Source organism: Acanthisitta chloris, unplaced genomic scaffold, assembly GCF_000695815.1.
Source record: "Acanthisitta chloris isolate BGI_N310 unplaced genomic scaffold, ASM69581v1 scaffold3336, whole genome shotgun sequence".
Taxonomy (NCBI): Eukaryota; Metazoa; Chordata; class Aves; order Passeriformes; family Acanthisittidae; genus Acanthisitta; species Acanthisitta chloris.
The window spans coordinates 130,616-152,120 of NW_008679697.1; the positions used below are offsets into that span (position 1 = coordinate 130,616).

At 40.6% G+C, this 21,505-nt stretch overlaps 1 protein-coding gene across 1 annotated transcript in view; it reads right to left on the minus strand.

Moving 5' to 3' along the window:
* LOC103804771 (sodium channel protein type 5 subunit alpha-like) overlaps window positions 1-20,346 on the minus strand; it is a gene marked incomplete at its 5' end in the record, with an annotated part of 72,386 nt that extends 52,040 nt beyond the window's left edge. The window contains 2 exons of the mRNA XM_009077401.1: window positions 4,837-4,980; window positions 19,876-20,346. Of these exons, the coding sequence (XP_009075649.1) occupies window positions 4,837-4,980; window positions 19,876-20,346 (615 nt within the window). The remainder of the gene's footprint in view (window positions 1-4,836; window positions 4,981-19,875) is intronic.
* Between the last annotated feature and the right edge of the window lie 1,159 nt (window positions 20,347-21,505).

Below are 21,505 nucleotides of genomic sequence, written 5' to 3' on the forward strand. Positions count from 1 at the left end.
CAAGTTTTAGCACAGTCAGAACTTTCTGATACTGTTCATTAGGGAATGCATTTAGTCAGTATCTGTTCCATTATAAAGATGTCAAAACAGAAATCATCAGAATAGTCTTAAATCATATACAGCTGTAGGATGTAGAAAATAGGGGTTCCAATGAAAAGAGAAGCTTTGTTGGATATAATTCTTACCAATAGACAGAAATCAAAGATAACTGTGAGAACAATGCCAGCTCAATAACATTGTAAATGAGAGAGCTGGATTTAGCAGAGACAGGATAGGAAATTCACAGGACAAAATATGATGAAATTATCAGACTATTTAGTTGTTTATCAGGAGGAGTTTTCAGAAAATATTAGAATTCATCAGTGTCAAAAGGAGATTGGGGAACATGCAAGGCAAAACAGACAGATTTTCTTCTGAAAATCCTTCAGAGAAGAAGAGGCAGGGAACACAGATTCAGAAAACAGTAGATAAAAGGTTTGAGGGTCTGAACTGGGACTAGAAAAAGTAGGAACAATTCATATGAGACAGGAGGGAAAGATTAGGAATCATTCTAGGAAAGAAGCAAAGGTTACTCTTTGCCAGAAAGGTGCAAGGGCTTAGGAAGGTTTTCATGAACTCAGGAAAGAAAAGAACTAGGGACATAATAGCAATTGATGAGGGGGATGCAAACAATCAAAATTCAGTTGCCTAAGAAAATAAACTCTTCTTAAAATAACCCAGGAAGGAGATAAATAATAAGGAGGGGGAGAACCTGTTAGAAATAATATAAATGTAAGCAGAGAAATATCTAGAAAGCCTGAAACATATGCAAACCAGCAGATCCAGGCAAAGCACATTGTAGGGCATAAAGGGATCCAATACACCCAGCTAACACATCATTAGCAATCAATAGTGAATGTTCATGGAAAACTGGAAAGAGCCCAGGAGAGCAGCAATAAGTAAACACCACACTGAGCTTAGAGAAGAGGAAAAGGGAATAATAAGGGAATCACAGATGACTAAACACTTGCTGTAGTCTGTGATTAAATCAAATTAAATAGAGACTCAGAAGAGGAAAGGAGAGTGCTTACTCGAAGTGAAACGTCATAGAGACATGAAGGCAGTGAGGTGGTTCTACTGTATGTTGAGAGTACTGTGCACCAACAGGGTGAAGAGAGGTCAAAAGAAGGCAAAAAGGACAAATACAGAATCTCCTCTTTCTCCCTGTAGTGAGTGGAGGAAGTGTACCAAGCAGAGACAGCAGGATCTATCAGAAACCCCTTTGGGAGATCTTCCCCTAGTGCATGAATTCATGCTGCAGAGGGTAGTTTTTAATGTGTTTCTTGGTGGAGTGGCTGTTTTAAGTACCCAGACAGGGCTTCCACACCCACTGCTTGTGTTCATAATAGCAGCAAATTGATTTGAATGCATTTTTCAAAAAGCCTTTAGCAGTGAGATGCTTAAATCTCATTGAAAGTTGATGTTTGCTCAAGGCTTAGCTCTCTTATCTCCTTTCCTCTCTCCCTCACCTCGGAAAATCACATCCTTAATCTATCAAATTGACATATGATATATAAAACTTAAGAAAACAGTTGGATGTCTATTATAGAAAAGTCTACTTTTAAAATAAATTGTAATTGGCTCGGATTCACCCATTGCTGTGTGGAGAAAAGCCATTCTAAGGACCCAAATATAGCACAAACTTTGCTTTCAGAGGAGGAAATCTGTAGGGATTAGGGTCAGCATTATCTTCACTAAAGATATAGGAGAGGTCCTGACCGATATAATCCTCATGTTAGCTGATAACATTAAATTGGAGAGAGTATTGAAATCGAGGAAGGAGAAAGCTTAAGAGAAGTGAAACATGGAGAGAATATAGCAAAATGGGACATGATTTGAAAAAGTACAAATGAGAGAGTTACAGGAAAATTTCAATGGAAATTCTGGAAACCTGGAGTAATATTAAAAAGACGTGATTTTGTAGTGGGATATAATGATGCAGAAAATCTATATGAAAGCATCATGTCTAGATAATGAAATACTATTTCTTCTCTTACGTTCTTTAGAAATCTTATTTGGAATACTGCACTTGCTTCTTGGCAAAAGAACTCTGAAAAGGAACAATTGAGGGAGTTGTAAAGGAAGAGGTTAAAAAGTCAGATAAATGGCACAGAGATACTAATTTACAAGAAATAATTAAATGAAAGAATAATGACATGTGACTTCAGGGGGTAAGCCCCAGACAATAGGAAGCAAGCAATAGTCTATTAAAGTAAGTGATATTAATTCATAGAAAGAGACTGATGGATAAAGTTGGTTAAAGACAGTAATGAAATGGCACTTTGAAAGGAAGATAAAAGGCAAAAGTAGGCTGGTATTTAAGGCAACATATTCAGCCATAAGACTTTTCTTTTAGCAAGTAAATTGTTCCCTTTGGTAAATGAAGAAATGAGGAAATCTAAGTTGCCTGATATGTTTAAAGGTAGATTCCACAAAGCTGTATGGGTCAGCTTTTTGGCAGAGAAAACAACCAGTTTGTACTCTGAGGTCTTATCCACCTGTGACATCAATGATTTTATTTCTATGGTGCCTTTCTGATGATTTATATAGGATGAATTTTTCATCTCATATTGCATCCTGTACTGATATCAAGAGTGTTTTAGTCAGAACACATTCAACATTTCCTGTTACTGACTGAATCACTGAAAGCTCTGCCTCCTGGGCATACCAAATCTGGCATTCCCTCGCAGTTGTTGGCTTTATTTGGCTCGTTGCAACTTCTTGGGACATTCATTAAAAAGATGATGAGCATGTCCTTCTGTGCTGGTGCAAAGATTATTTCTGAATAGGAGGACTGTAAATATGTAATGTCCACACAAGATCTGGCCTTCAAAAATAGCATCCTTTGGGCTTTGCTCTTTTATGTTGGCATTCATAGCCTCATGTGAACTTCCGTTTGATTTCAAGTCATCCCTGGATTATTGCCATATTCCTCCACCTCTTTCTAAGCAGCTGCAAATAGAATCAATTATACTCTACTATAGAATGGTGACATTTGTGTCTCAGGACCCTTTGAAAGTCGAGGAAGGAAATGGGGATTATTTCTTTATCACGATGCTGCTGAATATATCAAGGCTAGACTGTTCCTGACTTATCATTACATTTTGTTATAGCACTAAAAGAGGACAGAGTTTTCTGGCCTCCCTGTTAGGATCACAGGGTTTATTTATGTCAAAAAGACATTTAAGCATGAAGGATACCTAAACCCCTGAGAGAAAAATTCCTGACATGGTCTTCTAATTTCTCCTAGTTATAATGTGTTCTTACATTATTTAAAAGTTTTGAGTTTCTTTGTTAAATATATATATATTCTTTCCTGAGACTGGGATATCAAATATTTGAATGTTAAATATATATACATTCTTTCCTGAGACTGGGATATCAAATATTTGAATCTCCTTCCTCTAAAATTCAGGATGATTTCTTTCTGAAGATGAAGTTCAATATGCCAAGAAATACTCTGGCAAGGATGATTGCTCCTTACCGAAGCCCTTCATGGCTAGAGGATTTTTGGTTCCTGTGAGTAGAATTTATCTCACCTAAGTGCTCCCTTTATAGTCAGTGGAGAGAAACAGGCACTTTTACTTTTACCTAATGTAAATGTTGATTTCAGTTGGAATGAGACACATTGACCTGACTGCATTGACTATACAGGGGCCTTAGATGACAAGTTCAGATGCAGATGTCTACCTTTGGTTCCATAAATTCCACCCTATATGCCTATAGAATCAGCAGGCCTGGAGAGGATGAGCCCTGGCTCTACCATGCATCTGTTTCCTGTTGTCCTGTCAAGATCTCTCCATGGGATTTCTCCTGCTGTGCACAAACTTGCCAGAAGTTTCAGAGGAGAATTGGGAGAGGTGTGATGCATGTTGGTACTGTGCAGTCCTTTCCCTTTCATTAATTCAGTCCCACATAACCACCTCTGGTTCCAATCTCAAGGAAGTAGGGAGTCCTCCAAACTCCCAGGACATCCCAATCCTCCATTTCCTGATTTCAAAGAGAGGAATCCATCACTCTCTAATCATAAAGGCAATGTTATGCCAATAAAATGCTGAATCTGAAGGGGGAAGAAACCCCAACAAGTCAGCAAATAGGATACAAGGAATTACACAACCTGGAGCCTTTCAGTGTACAGTACAAATACATGAATTTTTGGTATTCATATTTATAAGGACAACATAATCCTACAAATTGAAACCAAATGTCAATGTGCACACACCTAGAAATGAGTGAGCTGCAGTTTGGACAACACCAACTGAGTAATACCAACTTGGTATTTAGTTAGTATCTTCACATCAGCTACTTAAATTGTTGCACCTTTCATGGGTCTATGTGTTAACAGGAAAATAAATGTTAATCTGTGACAGGGAGCAGATGGCCTCCAGTGAACTCAAGTTACAGATCTGCCAAGTCAGCAGATGTCATTCTTTGATCTGCTTTTCAGCGGGAAAACACATAAATTTGCTCCTAACATAAGACAGTAACACTGCAGATGATTTTGTGCTGGTTTTGTTTTGGGTTTTGGGGTTTTTTTGGGTTTTTTTTCCAAGGCCTCATAGAACCCAGTCTTAATTTATAATGCACATTCTCTGAGCTTTCCAATTATTTTTATAACAAAATCCTCTCTCTCTTCTTTACTGAGGCTGTAATACCTACTACACACCTCTACTATCCTACCACTTGGCAAACACGTATTTTTACAAGCCATCAACCCCACATAAACCAGTGACATGCACTATGCTGCTGGTGCAGAGAATTGCATGCAGTATCAGGTAGGAAAGTTTTTTCTGTTACCTCTTTTTGCCCTACTGGAGGTGGTGGCTCAGCCTTCAACTTATCCACGTGAAACACACTTAACTCTTCACAAATCTCAGAGTTCTGACTTCGGACGCCTGGGCTTTGGCATCGCTGCCCCCTCAGCTGCAGCTGTTTTTCCTGCTGGAAATAATCCTAGATGGGTTTATTTTCTTTTACTTTGATGGCATTCTTATTTCTTAAGGAGATCCCCACAGGCAGAAGACAAAATAGCCTGGACTATACCTTTCAAGGGACAACATCTTATGGCAAGAAATGGCAAGAAACAAGGTAACACAAGCTTATGTTGCAACTTTTGAGCTTTAGCAACTAAATATGCCAAGATATTTGGCTGTAGAAAATGGAAATACAAATAGGCCAGCTTTTTTTCGGAGCTGTTGTTGCTGAGGTGGGAGGAAATTCCCTTGCAATCTCCATTTTGAGTCTGTTTTTGAGACATAAGCTTCCTCCGGTGACCTGAGGCACACAGAGGGGTGGTTGCAGTGCAGCTGAATAACCAAGGAGTGTACTCTGAAGTTGCACAGTGAGATGGTGATACCCAGTGTAACATCTGGAGAAAGGCATGAGAGCAAAACCCAATACTGTGCTACAAGTCTGCTTGAAACAGTGTGAAAAAAACTGTGCCCAGAGGAGACAAGATACATATTGAAGGAGAGGAAAATGCAAAGTTCATTGGAAGAGATAAAAGGTATCTAAAGTAGATATGGAAAAAGTGCAGGTAAACACGCAAATGTACACAGCTCCTTTTCAGCAAAACACTTAAGCCTACTTTGCACCCACTGCTGCCAACAGGGCTCAACCGCAGGTTGAAAGGAGAGCACAGCCTTAAGTACTTCCCTGAAAGGGGTTGGACTCTGGAGTCAGAGCAATAATTTTTTTCCGGTAAACACATCTTACTAAACCTAGTGCTTGCTAGTATGAGTGGTGCCATTAAATCCAGCCACTTCTTCCTGGGGTGATGATTATTGCTGCTGAGCTCTCAAGAAATACTCCCAAGACTAATGGCAGAGGAGAGTGTGTTTGCAGGGTTGGTCCCTACCTCTGGAGGCCCAGGTTCTCTGTTTGTGTGGCTTTATTGATTCACCTAAGAAGGGGTTTTCACTGAAAACTCCAGAGCTCATCACAGCACTACCATTGTTCATGCCATTACTAACACAGCTACTAAAATATTAATAAAACTCTAGTCGGATTCAAAGGATTGTGCTGAATTGCTTATAGAGGGACTTCCATGCTGAGAAAAAAATTACAAGCATAACCAGATTTCAACAGTAATTATTTAAACCTATTTATCTTTCACTTGTCCACATTTTTTTTCCCTGTTGGCTTGATTGACATTCAACTTTATTCATGTATTAAGCGAATTTCCCTTCCCCAGGGAGCCACAGCCTACCTGCCTCAGTTCTAAAGCCACATCACCACAGGAAGTCCCTCAAGAGGCACCCAAAGCAGAAAAACACTTTATTCCAAATATAACTATCTGAAAGACCAGATGACACAAAGGAAGCAGTTGGTTAAGCAAATTGCTCTGTGTATAAATACTTTTGGACTGTCAGGTTTGTACCAGTCCTTTCAAATGCCATTGTGTGTTTCTAGCAAATTAATTTAAAATCAAATTACTTGTTTCCTGCTTCAGAGGGCATGTGGTCTAAAACATATTCTAACTTCAATAAATCTAATTATGCATGTCCAAGCCTATACCCTCTGCATAAGAATGTACTACATACAATTTCTAGTCACAGGTTAGCACAGATCTTCACAGGCCAAAGACTGATGTAGAACCACTGAGTTACAGGTCTGCCTCTGACAAAAAGTAACACTCCCTAAGGCTTTTTAATAGCCTTTGTCCTTAGGAATAGTGTAATATTTAGGGGGGAGGCCAATGTGGATCGCACAGCATGCACAACTAAGGCACTCAGCCACAAGAAGTACTTTTTTTTTAATGCAATGTGCATACAACTTAGGACCAAGTAATCTTAATGGCATGATATTGGTTATACCACTGGAACAACAGAAACAATTGTTTCATGTTAATAGTGCAACACAATCTGAGGTGACATCTCAAGTTCATTTATGCAGAAAGGTTGTGCTCTCAGATTCATTAGAAACTATGCACTGTAAGAAGACAGACTGTGCAACTCAGTTGATCTGACGAATATTCAAGTTGTTAAGCAAATTATTGCACTAAGCTAGAGTCAAATGCCAAACTTACACCAATTCTCTATTTACTAACCCCTCTGTGTGCTACCAAGACTTAGCAACACTTTCCTAGAGACTGAACTCCAGGAAACATGGGCCCAGCTTCTTCCCAGAATTCATCTTGTACCAAGTATCCAACGAATTAGCATTAATTAAAACTGATTAAACATATCCTGGCAAATTATCCAATGGAGACAACATATACATATGCTCAGACAATATTTTCAGACTTGTCCTCTCCATTAAGAAGGGGAGAGAAAATCCCTAAGAGAAATACACTCTGCAAAAAAATCTGGTTGTGTAGACTGATCCCAAAAGGAGTGCTAGGGAATCAACAGAGTTTTTTGCACACAACTGATGACATTCCTGGTAAACCACTCAGATGGGATGCAACAGTCTCATTTGCATCACAGAGCACCTGAAAATCAGCAGAGACCTGTCTGCAGAAAGGTGCCTTTAGTTTATGTTGCTTAATTTTGGGCTGTTTGCCTTTGTTCTGATTCCAGATGATTTGTTCTTCTGGCAGCAATGGCAGTAGGTCTGTCTCTTGTAAAGCTCCCCACTGTGGGTGGTTTGCATAATTTGTTTTTAATTTTTGTATCAAGTGTCACGTTGCCAAGGCAATACACATTATGTTAATATTTATCGATTCTGTTGTTTTCTTCATTTATAAAGTAAACCCATTCAGCAATACTAAAATTTTGCGTACGCAAAGAGAGGGTTGGCAGCCCAGGACTGGCCTCAGCTCCTTTAGAACATAAAACAGAAGTTTGCTCACCTCTGATCTGATCTGGGCCCTAAAAAGAGGTGATCTGCCAACACCATAGCAGTAATTAGCACCCAGAAGTGAATGGACACAGTGCTGTCCCTTTGCATGCTGCAGGCCAGTTGTAACACCAGAAAAACAGCAACTGGATTGAAAAGAGAATCTTTTCTGGGTGACATCTCAAGTGTGTTGGTGCATGGACCCACATACGTGTTTGCTGACACAAATAAATACCAAGGCTCCACACTGTGTTCTGTCTCTGAAAAGTACAGGTCAACTAATTGTTTCAGGCTCAAACAGGGATTAGTGCAAATGCCACTCCTTTGGAAAGAGGACTTGCTGTTGGCAAAACAAGACAAATACCTGTCATCAGCGTGGATTCACTTTATTCCTTCCCCATGGAAATATCATTTTTTCCATTCTGTGCAAACAAATTTAGAAAGAGGATCACAGGACTCGTCTTTTGAATGGTGATCAGTTCAACTGGGTTCTCTTGATGCTTCCCTCACACCCTAGATCATGACCCTAACTTGTAACATTTGTTCCCCGATTCCCTGTCCATGGCTGTTGTGGGAAAGAAGATGTACAAAGCCTTTGATAGCAGGAAGCTTCCTGTCCCAAGCATGTGGGGAGGAAAGAAATGAGAATTGGCTCTGGAGCCCTCCTCCCTTGCAACTGTCACTACAGAGCCAGCAAGCAACAATGGCATGGCAGGATGAAGTTAAATTGTTTTATGAGAAGGATAAGGGGTTTCCCTTTCTCTGGTGAGACAGTGCAAATGCAAACTGCCCTTTACTCAGTCCACAATGCAATGGGAAGCTTTTACTCCCCACCAGACTCACGTGTCCCTCTGCCTCTTTGAAGACCAGTCTTGATACACCACTGGGAATTTAGGGATGTCCATGTTCTGCTGTCACTTTCCAGGAAGGACCTGATCAGGACATTTCCAGGTGCTGACTCAGGAGTAGAGGCTTGTCCCCACCCCAGGTCTGCACACACTTGGCCATACCAGTGGGATGCTCCTTAACCATGGGATGTTGCCCATCAGAGGAGACTGAGGCAGCAGCCAAGGATGATGAAAACACAAGTATCTCTGCTTTAGCCATTCATAAATGAGTGACACTATGAAACTGAGTCTCCTCAAGAAATGCAGCTCAATTAGTCCTTTAACAGATGACAACATATTTTAACCTGCACACTTTCCTATAGCCATATTTTGGACAGCATAACAGGAGTCTGCAACACTTTTTATGCAGAGTAAGCCCAGTTCAGCAGTGTGACACACAGAGTTATGAGAGGATTGTTTATTCTGTAAAGCAACTGTTGATGGTTGTATTCTTCCTTGCAGACAGCTATGGATTTCATAAAATTGCTGTGCCTGGTAGCAACTGGCACCCTTTCTTAGCAACAGTTTGCATCTAGTAACTGGCACCCTTCCCCTGCAAAGAAGCCAAGAAGTAAATGATGGTGAGAACGGAACTGTTTATATCCTACCTCCACACAAGTGGAGAAGCAAACAGATTGCAGTGCTGCTGAAACACGGTGAGCCTGCATTGCTGTCTCAGTGGCACTTGTTTCATGTGTAAAGTAAACAGGACTACAGTCTGCAGAGATGTTGGGCTGACAACTCTCAGATATGCTGAATTCAGTCTTTCTGAAAAGCCTTGAAAAATCTGAGCTAAACCAGGAAATAAATAAATAACCACAAACTGGAGAAATGAATTGTGGATTCTTATTACCAGAACATATAGTTTATGATCCTGATTCTCCTCTTTTACAAATAAATGTAAATCCTTATAGTACCAATAAAATCAGTGGATTTATCTTTCTGCATGAAGAATGATCACGAAATACATCAGGAAAATTCCTTTTCTTCCTTAATATGAGAAGGGGAAGATTACTATCACTTATTCTGCCAGGAATAAAAGAGGGCTGGAGTGCAGCTGTCAATTTTAAGTGTGCACATTTAAGAATCTCTCTAACCTGCTTTGAAAAATTGCTTCTGTAAAGCAGAGTTGCTACTACTCAGTTTAATGAGAAATTGGAGGAAAACCTGGAGCAATACCATACTACAGCACTAGGATTAAAGCTAAAACACAGAAAGGACTTGTGCTACACTATGTTCCTTTACAAGGGCATTTTATGAGCAGACTACATAAATACTGACATAAAGTGTGTCGAGCCTTACCTTAAGGTTGCCACACAACAACGTTTGCAATACTGACATAAAGTGGGTCGAGCCTTACCTTAAGGTTGCCACACATGCATAATTTAAGACCTGTAAATTCCTCAGAGAGGGGACAAACCCAGGAAAGTCTAAACCTGATTATTTGAGACTCTTGATGACCATATCCCATGCTATGCCACCTGGTCCATCATTCCACTTCAGCAGAAACAACCAGACATCAGGTTTAGCTTAATAGACTGATTTTTGTTCAGTTTTGCAGCCTTTATCTACAGCTCCCCATCATTTCTCTTGCCATTCATCTATTCAAAAGCCAGGACCAATATGGTGCAAAGGAAGTAATGAAACATCAGAATTAGAAGGTGCTGCTCATATTTGCCATGCGAATCCATATGTACTTTTGTTTTCCTTTTCTCAATGATCCAATCTTTATAAGAACCACATTTATGAAAACCCAAATCACTAACACATGCATATGTGCCACATGGGCAAAACAAGTTAAACACAATAATCTCTGAGTTCAGAAAGTGCAAAGATCTGTTTCCCAGCTCCCAGGTAGATGAAAGTATGCCCCCAGCTTGGATGTCTATGCATCCCAGGTGAGTTTGCATCTGTGCTGTCACCTGCCAGAGTTAAGGCCATGGAAATCTGAAGTTACACCTATGTAGCCAAATGCAGAACTTGTCCTCCTGTTTGACAGAAGAAACACACTTTTTTCCCCCCTGAAGGTCGTAGGGTATTTGGAAGAAAACTCCAGTACTTGTTCTAGAAAAATTAAGCACCTGGGAGTACTTAGCTCGATAAAAATGCCAGGATCTGGCCATTACAATTCAGAATGTCTAAGGCTAGGGCTGCCCAGAAACCACAGCTGCTCAGCAGAGGCTGTTAATAGCAAAAAATCCCCTGGAACCAGCCTGACCTGGTATCTTCTTTCATTTTGAATAAAGGTGAACTCAAACTCTGCCAGACAAACATCATCACAGCCACTAACTGCTGGTCTCTGCATGAGTGCTGGATGCTTTGCAAAACGTCGTCCCTTGAGGAGAGAAACAGCAGTTCAGTAGTGCTCCTTCTCAGATTAATCCAGAATATTTTAAGCCTTTAAACTCTGGTGGAGGAGAAGCAAGGCACATTATTTCTAATGGCATTTGCCTTCCTGACCTAAGATCTTTTCCCACACTGGGCAAGACGCTGCCCAAAATAAAACATAAATTCATTATTCCAAGGATTGACTCTTAAAACTCATCTAAGAGGGAGAACTTGGCAGAAGGATGGACTGCCAAAGTTAATTTATCCTGTTATCAATTTAATAGGCTTAAATAGGCAGTGAAAGCGTTTCATAAGTGTTCATTGTTCAGAGTTCAAGCTAATACCTTCTGCTAAATTGCATTTTGAAGTTTAATCACAATCTACTTTATGTTTCTTTTGGTAATTGGGATCTCTCCACAGTCTAATATGAAAAACTCAAACTAATGGGCTCCTCTGATGCAAGTTTAAATTTTGGAAGTTTGCCTCAAAGTGCAGTGAGAGTGCTTGAAATAACCCAGAACCTTTCGCCCAAAGAAGGTGTTAATAGTTTGATCATTATGGAGGTCTCATATTATTACAGACAAAATAACCATTATTTTAAGTGTTATTTAGGACTATAATTAATAGGACTAATTTCAGCCCCCCAACACACACACACACACATGCACACACTGTTTTACTTGGCACAGGAGCTGTTGGGGAACTGGCTGCTGTTCACTTTGTCCAAAATGCTAAATGTCGGCATTTTCTTTACCAAAGGGAGAAATAGTGAGAAATGCTCATTTCTGGGCAGCATTTTGCTCCAGGGAGGGATATGGATACTGGGAAATGGCATCCAGTAAGCTGTGACTGACGCGTAGTCCATGGTCTGGGCACTTGTCCAAATGCATGTTGTCAACTCGGCTATGCCTGATACTGGCTCTTTCAATGCCAGGCTGTGTCTTTTTTTTCCTCCCCCCTCTTTCTCTCCTCCATCAGCTCCCTGTGTTTCCTGCACCTTAGGCATTATGCTGTGGACAAATATATTTCCCTGCCACCACGTACTGAATAACCACCCTAAAACCTTTGTTTGTGGTGTGACTGCTCTAATCACATCAGCAGAGATCTGACACAGGAGTCTTCTGGCCCACTGTACTGCAACAAAATAAACTCAAATGTCTTTCTACATGTAGAAGCAAAGATGAGGACATAGGTGCTTTAAATCTGCTGCTGGGATTTACAGTCCTGTCTCTTTTTCTAATGCCCTTGCTGCTATTCTTTAGAAGACAATAACTCTGGAAATGTTCTATTTTATTGCTAAAAATAATTATCTAATAATTGAGTTCTATACAGTTTTTAAGAAATACAAAGTAAACCATATTGTTTAAAAATGAGAAATCCAGGCAAACTATGTATGTAGTAACAATGAAAATCCCCTGCTACCTTACTTAATGATCAGAAAAATATTGCCCCAAATAAAGCTGACAAGAAGAATACCATATGATTTATTGTGTGCTGCATGCATGTACACACTTGGGCTGACTCTCCTGCCAGTGAGAACTGGGGAGTCATCAACAGGATTCAAAGGTATTTTATCCAGGTGAAATAGAGATGATGATCTCAAAGAGAACATGTCCCACAGACTGGAACAGAAAACAGATGGAATATAAATACTATTTGAAAGGGCATTGGCTTTCCTAACAGTAAAGTATATTTCCTGCAGTAAAAGGATGAAATTAATGTACCCTGTCAAATAAACACATAGCTTCATGGTATCTCTGATTTATAGATGTTAGAATGATTAGGAGCATAAGACATCGTCACAAACAATTTTATATCAAAATCTTTGCACACTGGCATTTTAATAGCAATTTTCAGTAATTTTGGTTATACTTCCAGCAAACCTGGAATAATTCTATTGACTTTTACAGAATCCCTTCTGGTTTAGGAGCAGGTCTGTAGTGCACAGGAATTGTACAGTAAAATTTCCACTGGATACAAAGGAAACAGATGTGGGTCCACACGCAGATGGTGAACTCTGTTACCAGAGACATTTAATTCTTTTTTTTTTCCTGTCTTAAAAATGATGTATCATAGCTAAAATAAACATATAGAATCTCTGCAGAAATTAGTGATTGGAGTCTTTGACTCAACGCTATGAGAAAGCCAAACCATCATACCCTAATGGTTCTCTTACCCAAAATTATGAATCTTTACTGGTAGAAACATACAAAAAAACCCCATCAGAAATAGTTCTACCTTGTCAAATGTAATGAAATGACTTAGTAATTCTGGAATATATAAGGGGAAGAAGAGAATAAAAGCTTGGGGTTTTGATCCAGTTGAGGCCAATGTAGAAACTGTACAAATGGAATAGAGACAGGTGGCAGCCAGCTCTATCGCTCATGTGTACAGAGGCAGTTACTAATCTAAAGCTGGAAACCTGTTTTTCCTGGGAAATGTGTTTTGTGACGTCCAGACAAAGGTATACAAGTGGGGAGAACTGTCAATTGAAAAAAAAGTGTGAATATGATTCAGAGAGCAAAGCATGCTCTGGAACAAAGAATAGTCATCCAGTGTGCAAAATCCAGGTAATGTACAGCCCTTGGGTCCTCTGTGGCATCAGACCCAAAACTCTTGAAAATGACAGCAGAGGTGCTGCTCTGCTCTGGAGGGGTCTAGGGAAATCTCACTGAGAAGTGCAGCTGTGCAGGTGGGAAACTGGGAGATGAAAGACACTGTCCCCTTCCCACAGGAAACACTCCCTGCCAGGTTAGGGGAAGGTGAGTCCCAATAGGCACAGTAACAATTCTCTGCAGGTCAAGGATTTCTGGAGCCAGGAGTGAGCCTGATGCAAGAGAATGGGACAGTCCTCCTTGGACTGGCACAAACTGGTTATGGTAGGACCTGGAGAGAGCATGAAAAGACAGTGCTCCCAGGGTGTGCGTGTCTGGAGTCGAGGAAGGGATAAGAAGCTGCAAAGCACTCTGTCCTGGCAGCAGGCAGCCAGCACTTTCTGTATGACCCAATTAGCCATTCCGTCGGAACAAATCAATAATGGCATTTTCTGAAGACAAGCAGGCAAGTGCTGCTGGCTCGGCACGGTGCTGCATGTGAAAACACAAAGGTGTTAGCTCTGCGGAAAGCGGCGTCTGTGCCTGGCTCTGTCACTGCAGAGGGGCCAGGGTGAGATGTGGCCAAGAGCCACGAGCCACCACAGCATGGATTTTCTTCTCAGTGGCACGCTGAATGGCTATAAACAGATAGAGTTGAGGGCAGTGGTTTGAGTAAGGCAACACACGTAGTAACTAAATTTAAGGAAGCAGAGAAAGATGTAACAACCCTGCTGGGCTGACTCGAAAAACAAGGACAGGGTAGAGCCATTTCATTAGGTTCTGCAACTAAAGTTTTCCTGCCTGTAGGCACTCATGGATGCAGGAAAGGAACCAGAGAGTGTGCAGAAAGACCTGGACATCAGTGAGGGCTGGGGTAATAAGGCAGATTTAAAAGTACAAGTGCAGGACACCATACTTTGGGGACTGATTTAGGACACCCAACGTTACTCCTCTGGAACCTCCTTTCAGTCCATTAATCACAGGACTCCTCTGAATCACAGAGTGATGTCACTGTGAAAAACACACACACTCTTCTGGGCTACAGCTGTGGGCCCCTTGAAGGAGAAACAAAACTAAAGCAGAAATATTTGGAGATAAAAGCTCTGGACTTAGATATCTAATGTAAATGGTATAAACCCTTCTGATGTCTGAAACCTTCAATGTAGCTAAATTGCAAGTAAATTCTGGTAGAATCCATTGCATTAGTTGGACTGGACTACGCACATTTAATTGTCCCATCACCTTACTGTATTCTGGTTCTTACTTCTTGAGGAGACTGAAGGGTGATGTTGCATATGAGATGGTCATAAAGCAACTGGAAGACACTCCATGGAGGTTCAAGATGATGATTTCCACATTTTAACAATCTAGGAAGCCAAATGAGAACCCAAAGGATCCTTGAGAAGACACAGCTGGCACATTACTGTGGTCACTACTAATCTTTAGGCAGCTGTTTTCCTGCTAGAACAACCCATATTTAAATTATACATCTCAAAAACAGGGGAACAAAAGGAAAGTTGTTCTCATTATGAGGCTAAAATCATTAAATCCTCAAGAAATCTTATGGACTAACAGGGAGAGACTTCTCCAGTGCTATGAACAGGGCAAGGAGAGGAGGTTAGATAGAAACACAAACTAAAATGATGCAGTGACCAGCATCAACACATGTATCACACAGCAGTGACAAATTAATTTAGTTCAAGGTGGTCCTTTCTCAGCCTCACTCCTCACTTCTTGCACCTGTGGTGATTTTCATTGTTCAGCTTTTCTTTCATATACTTTCACTGTATATGTGGGTTACAGGCATGTGTCCCCTGGCTCTCCAAGGTGGCAGAGCATCTCACTTGCATCTCAGTAATCAAAGGAGATTTAGAAGCTATCAGGTGGCTTGGTCCTTCAAAACCCTCTCAATGACAGTGCCACAAATTGGTAGCTTTCAGGGAGATGGCTGCTGCCACTGCAAGCTTTGATAATAGAAATGGCAGCTGAAATTTAAACTTAGACATTTCTATTATTCAGAGGAAAATGTGCAGCCACAGAAGGTTTTCTCATCATCTGAAATTTCAAACTGCTGCATGTAACACTCTGGGACCCATTTGTCATAGTCACAATGGCTTACTTGAGAGTAGTTTTGTGACTTTCTGGGAAGACCCCAGCATTGGTACAGGAGCTGTAAGGTGTGCTGGTCATCACTCTAAAACACTCCAGGGGGATCAATAACTTTGTGGTTCTGCCTCAGACCAGCTTCTCTTTAGCCTTTCTGTCACAATGGACAAGTAGGACTGATGGATGGGAGCACATGATGAACTGAATATGGTCTGGGACCTTCAACTGACAGAGAATGCATAAAGGATGAGTAAGAATGGCGTAGGCTTACTAGCTGTGCACTCGAGAGGCAAACATCCACACACTCCCTTTTTGTGCATCTTCTGTCACCTCCTCTTCCACCTTATTGCACCAAAATCTACACACAGGAGGAGGAAGACAAGTTCTGGCAATGTTGCCAAAGGGCTGCTCAATTCCAGGTCAACCAACAGCTTTAAAGCGAAGCAGGGTACACTGTCTTCTCCTGAGAAGTAAATATACATACACAATCTCTTTGTATGTACTAAAATATTTAAATATGTAAAAGTATGATCGTAATTAGGGGGAAATTAGAATAGATTTGAATGTTTAGCATACCCTTGGTAGTTCTTGTTTGGCTTCTGTGTGATGACCTCCACACAATAGATACTTCACTGTAATTGTGCCCTCTCAGTGCAATCATGTAAATTTTGCTCTTGTTCATGTTCTTCCTTTGCAAGCTCTGCCAGGGTTATCACAGCCATCCTGGAGGGGAGGAGGGAAGAGCCTCCACGGAGCTGGGGCTTGTAGGATTTAAGCTTCTGGGAATGAGAGGGGAAGTTTATTCCCCGGAGTCCCACAGGGTTGCCCTTGATACAAAGGTCAGCACACTGTAACACCCACAACTCTATATCCAGGGAATAAGGATTTCATAGCAACCTCCAGGTGCAATAATTCCTTCTGCAGTGACCTACATGTTGATCAAGAGAATTTTTCTGCGCGTCCAGAGATCATACATCTTTGGAATGGACACCATTAAAAATGACAGATCTTTGAATTCATCAGGATCTGCTTTCTTATAGCTCTGCTCCATTTGGAGACATTTACAGCTGTGCAAATTTATTAGGGTTTTGCAGGAAAGCAAATGCAAAGCTCATCACACAATTATCATTTCTGCAGTTAAGCTTCTTCCTATTTTTGTTTATTTATTATGCCAATGTATTTCAAGTCTTTGAGTTGGAACACCCTTGTACACACACATTTTCCTCTCTAGAAATTTGTTAAAATTGTTTGCTCGATATATGAACTCACTTCTTATTTGGACCCTCAGACCTGCAGACAAAGGCTGCAGGTTGATCAGGGCTATGCCCAGGGGAACAGCAGTGACCTGCAGCAGCTGTTTGTCTAAGCCTGGAAAACTCTAGTGACAAAGCTAATTAAGACATTTCTCAACACTATGCCTTCTGTTTAATGCATGTGCTAGCAGTGAACCACATTATTTCACTGCAATCCAAATATCTTGTGGTAATGTGACAAAGTTCCTCTAATGCTTATTGAAAATTTCATTAAAAGATTCAGTGGGAAAACAGTATGTTGGTTTGCTTTTCCTATTGGGTTTTGTTTCCCCCTATTTTGTTTCACACCGAATCCTCAATGTTTGTAATACATATGATGATGTTTTAGTATTATTGAAACTGTTTGAAGAAGTTTTCTTAATAATTTTCAATCAGCTTTGATTCATAATGTTCTATTTCACAAAAATACCTATTTTTCTACATCATCCCTCTCCCTCATGACTCTCCTAGATCTCACTAAAGCTCTAATTCCTTGTTTACTGGCTGTACAGCATAAAATAATGGCTACCTGTTCCATCTACTAATATACACACCAGCACCTACTGTGCAGCTAAACAGAAATCTGCATTTCTGTGCTTTTCAAGTACAGTAAAACATGTAAGTCCCAAACCCTCCATGCCCTATGCTGCAATTATCTTGTAATTGTGAATGTTTATTATTATTTTGTAATTATGAATTTGAATTCAATCATTCATTTGAATATGAGTCTTGAGGAAAGAGGAATACAGTGATGCAACATACACACATGTGCATGCACAGGCACACATTTCCAGACCTCATGGATGCTCAAGTGCAAAGTTTCAATAAACTTTTGCTTTGCATTGTGAAGGAAAAGTCTGAGAGTGTTTAAGACTGTGAACCTCTGTCAGATGTATCAGAAAAATGTGGGTATCTTTAAGGTCCCAAAAGAAAAAAACCAATCAATCAAACTCTATAATTAAACACATTTATACACTATTAAACACATCTTAGGCAATATTTACAGATTGGCTAATACTAAGATAATGTCCTGGTTTCAGCTGAGATAGAGTCAATTTTCTTCCTAGTAGCTGGTATGGGACTGTGTTTTGGATTTAGAATGAGAATAAAACTGGTAACACACTGATGTGTTACTAAGTCAAGGACTTTTCGGCTTCTTGCACAACCCACCAGTGAGTAGGCTTGGGGCACAAGGAGCTGGGAGGGGACAAGGCCAGGACAGCTGACCCCAACTGGTCAAAGGGATATTCCAAACCATATGAAGTCATTCTCAATATATAAACTGGGGGAAAAACTGATTGGGAGCCACTTCTTGGGGACTGGCTGGGCATCAGTCAACAAGTGGTGAGCAATTGTATTCAGCATCACTTGTTCTGCATATTCTCATTCTATTATTATTATATTTTTATTTTCTGTCCTATTAAACTGTCTTTTTTACAACTCATGAATTTTATTTCTTCATTTTTTTTTCAATTCTCTCCCCCATCTACTATATTCATATTTCACTTTTCAAATGCACTCTGCTAGCAGGTTTAAGGAATACAACCTGGGACTAGATAACAACTTCAAAGGAAAATATACATATTATCCATACTACCCACACAGATCATTTCAATAAAACAGTCCCGAAAAAAAGGATAGGAAAAAAGTCCCTAAAAGTGTTAACCAAAACTTTCACACTGCTCTTTTTGCGAACTAGGTGTCTATATGGACAGTGGAGCTTGAAGATAAAGTTTTATGACCTTTTGCTGTTCCAGTCCCCAAAGGGATGATCGATGTGAAAGACTTGTTGGTGAGCAGATGCTTGCTCTTCCAGTCCCCAAAGGGATGATCAATGTGAAAGACTTGTTGGTGAGCAGATGCAGTAACACCGAATAGATTTCCACAATGGAGCAGCAGAAACTAACTTTTAGCAACTGATTTGTGCCCATCTCCTGATACAGATTCCTTCCTCAGGGGTTTTTTAGGACAGACCTTCTCTAAGGACAATTTTGCTTCAAAACTTTCTTCTCCTCAACCAAGTGAACCAGAATCCCTCCTGATAGCTGGATCTGAAAAAGGAGCTTTGATCCAGTGTCTGCTGTACTCTGCTGGTCGCAGCCATTGTCAGAAAATGATGGATCAAGGCTGGAGGGTCTGGCAAACATTAACTAGACATGGTGTGTGGAGCCAAGAGATAAAGATGGTAGAAAGGGGAGAGGTGGAGAAGGACAGAAAGAAAAGCATTCCCATGAGGACTTTTCTTCTTTACTTTACAGAACACTTTAAACCACACAGAATTTTTCAGCCTTTACTACTGAGTGCTTTGGAAAATATGAAAATCTGCCATCTCACACCAAAGAGCAAGCAAATAACTGTTTTTGCTGTCTGAATACAAATGATAACATATCTTCTCTCCTTCTCTGGTGCCTTGTCATATCAGACTCTGTCTCATTGTATTTTTAAGAGAATTACCTAGCCCTCGATTCTTGTTGCACAAAACAAACAAAGACATTGCCTATTTTTACACACTGAGAAAAATCCCCTGTTAACCTAAGATTTGTTCTGTAACATTTCCATGATTCAGCTGAAAGGGAAAAAAACAGTCTCCTGTTTGAGAAAGGGTTTAATTGCTCTGGTTAGAAGAATTCATTTACACAAGCACAAAGAATACAAAGAAAGGGAATGCCTCTTGTTGGAAACTGAATTTTGCTCTTGGATATGCATCTGTAACTTCTTCTGAAGTTAACAACATATCAAAGGCAGGATTAGGCCATAGGAAATTTGCATCACTAGCCATGGATCCAGACCAAGGGTGAGAACAAAGGCCATCTTAATAAGCTGCAACTAACAAACATTTTATTTACCTACCTGCTCCATTTCTGTAAAGGTGCTCTGCTCCTCATCTTCCTCCTCGATATCCGACTCTCCCACAGCAATAGGAACACAAATGGACAGGTCAGGATTAGTCATAAAATCATCATTGTCTGTAATTCCTAGGTGTTTCTCTCCATTTTTATTCATTCCATCCTCAGCATGATTCTCCTTGTGATTCTCCATGTCTTTGCCAAGCTCAGAGGTTGTGTGGCTGTTCACACAATTGTTAAGGGCACCTGGATTCTGGGCAGCAAGTTTCATCATTGCCTTCTTTTCAGCTGTTGTCTTGGGATGCCGAAGGACGTTGCAGCAAAAATTCCACATTGTTGTTTTTGCATACTGAAGACCTCTGTTGATCCGAGCAAAAGCAAGCTGCAGGTTGTTCATCTCCCCATCCTCGTCTGGTGCTGAGAGGTTGTCAGCGCTGAAGGAGCTTAGCAGCAAGGCAAGGAATAGGTTGAGCACCTGAAATTAATAAAGTTAAAGTTAAAATCAATGAACCTTAAATGTGGAGGATCAATGTTTGGTCTTGGAAGCAGGAGGATCTGAGTCTCAGCTCATCGGTGACACCATAACACCACCAGCATTTGTGGAACTACCTCCAATTATCGGTGGTTTCACTAGGAAAAGGAAGTCTACAAGCATTTCCAAATACACAGATTTCAGATGCAGAAGCTCAGTGTGGACAAAAACACACTCTGACATTCCTACTCCCCCTTCAACACCCCAAAACACATAAATGAAAAGATGAAGCTCAGAAACAGAATGTGACATAAAATGTTAACTGGAAGTTTCATACTGTAAATATTCTCATAAGTGGTATTACAACGAATTTCCTGTAATTGTCAATATTCTATCTCAGAGAAAAATCTCTAATGGCAACACTAATTGGCATGCAGAAGGGCACTGCTTACATGTAGAAATAGACTATAATAAGAATGTTTTCAGGACTTTTATAATTTTTATGCAGTGTAATTTATAGTTCATAGTATAAAATATACAGGGATCTGGACATTCTTGAGAAGTGGGTCTATGGGAACATCATGAGTTTCAAAAAGACCAAATGCAAGGTGCTGCACCTGAGCTGGGGCAACCCCTGGTAACAATACAGGCTGGAGGATGAAGGGATTGAAAACAGCCCTGCTGAGAAGGACTCGGGGGTGCTGGTGGGTAAGAGGCTGAACATGAGCTGGCAGTGTGCACTTGCAGCCCAGAAATCCAACTGCATCCTGGGCTGCATCAAAAGAAGTGTGACCAGCAGGTTGAGGGAGGTGATTCCATCCTTCTAACTCCACTCTCTTGAGACCCCACCTGGAGTACTGTGCCCAGTTCTAGGGCTCTCATCACAGGAAAGACAAAGACCTGCTGGAGCAGGTCCAGAGGAGAACCACAAAAATGATCAGAGGGAAGGAACATTTCTCCTATGAGGAAAGGCTGAGAGATTTGGGATTGTTCAGCCTGGAGAAGAGAAGGCTCTGGGGAGACCTTATTGTGGCCTTTTCATGCTTTAAGGGGAGTCTATAAGAAAGCTGGGGACAAACTTTTTAGTAGGACTGTTGTGACAGGAAAAGGGATGATGGCTTTAAACTAAAAGAGGGAGTCTCAGACTAGACATGAAGAAGAA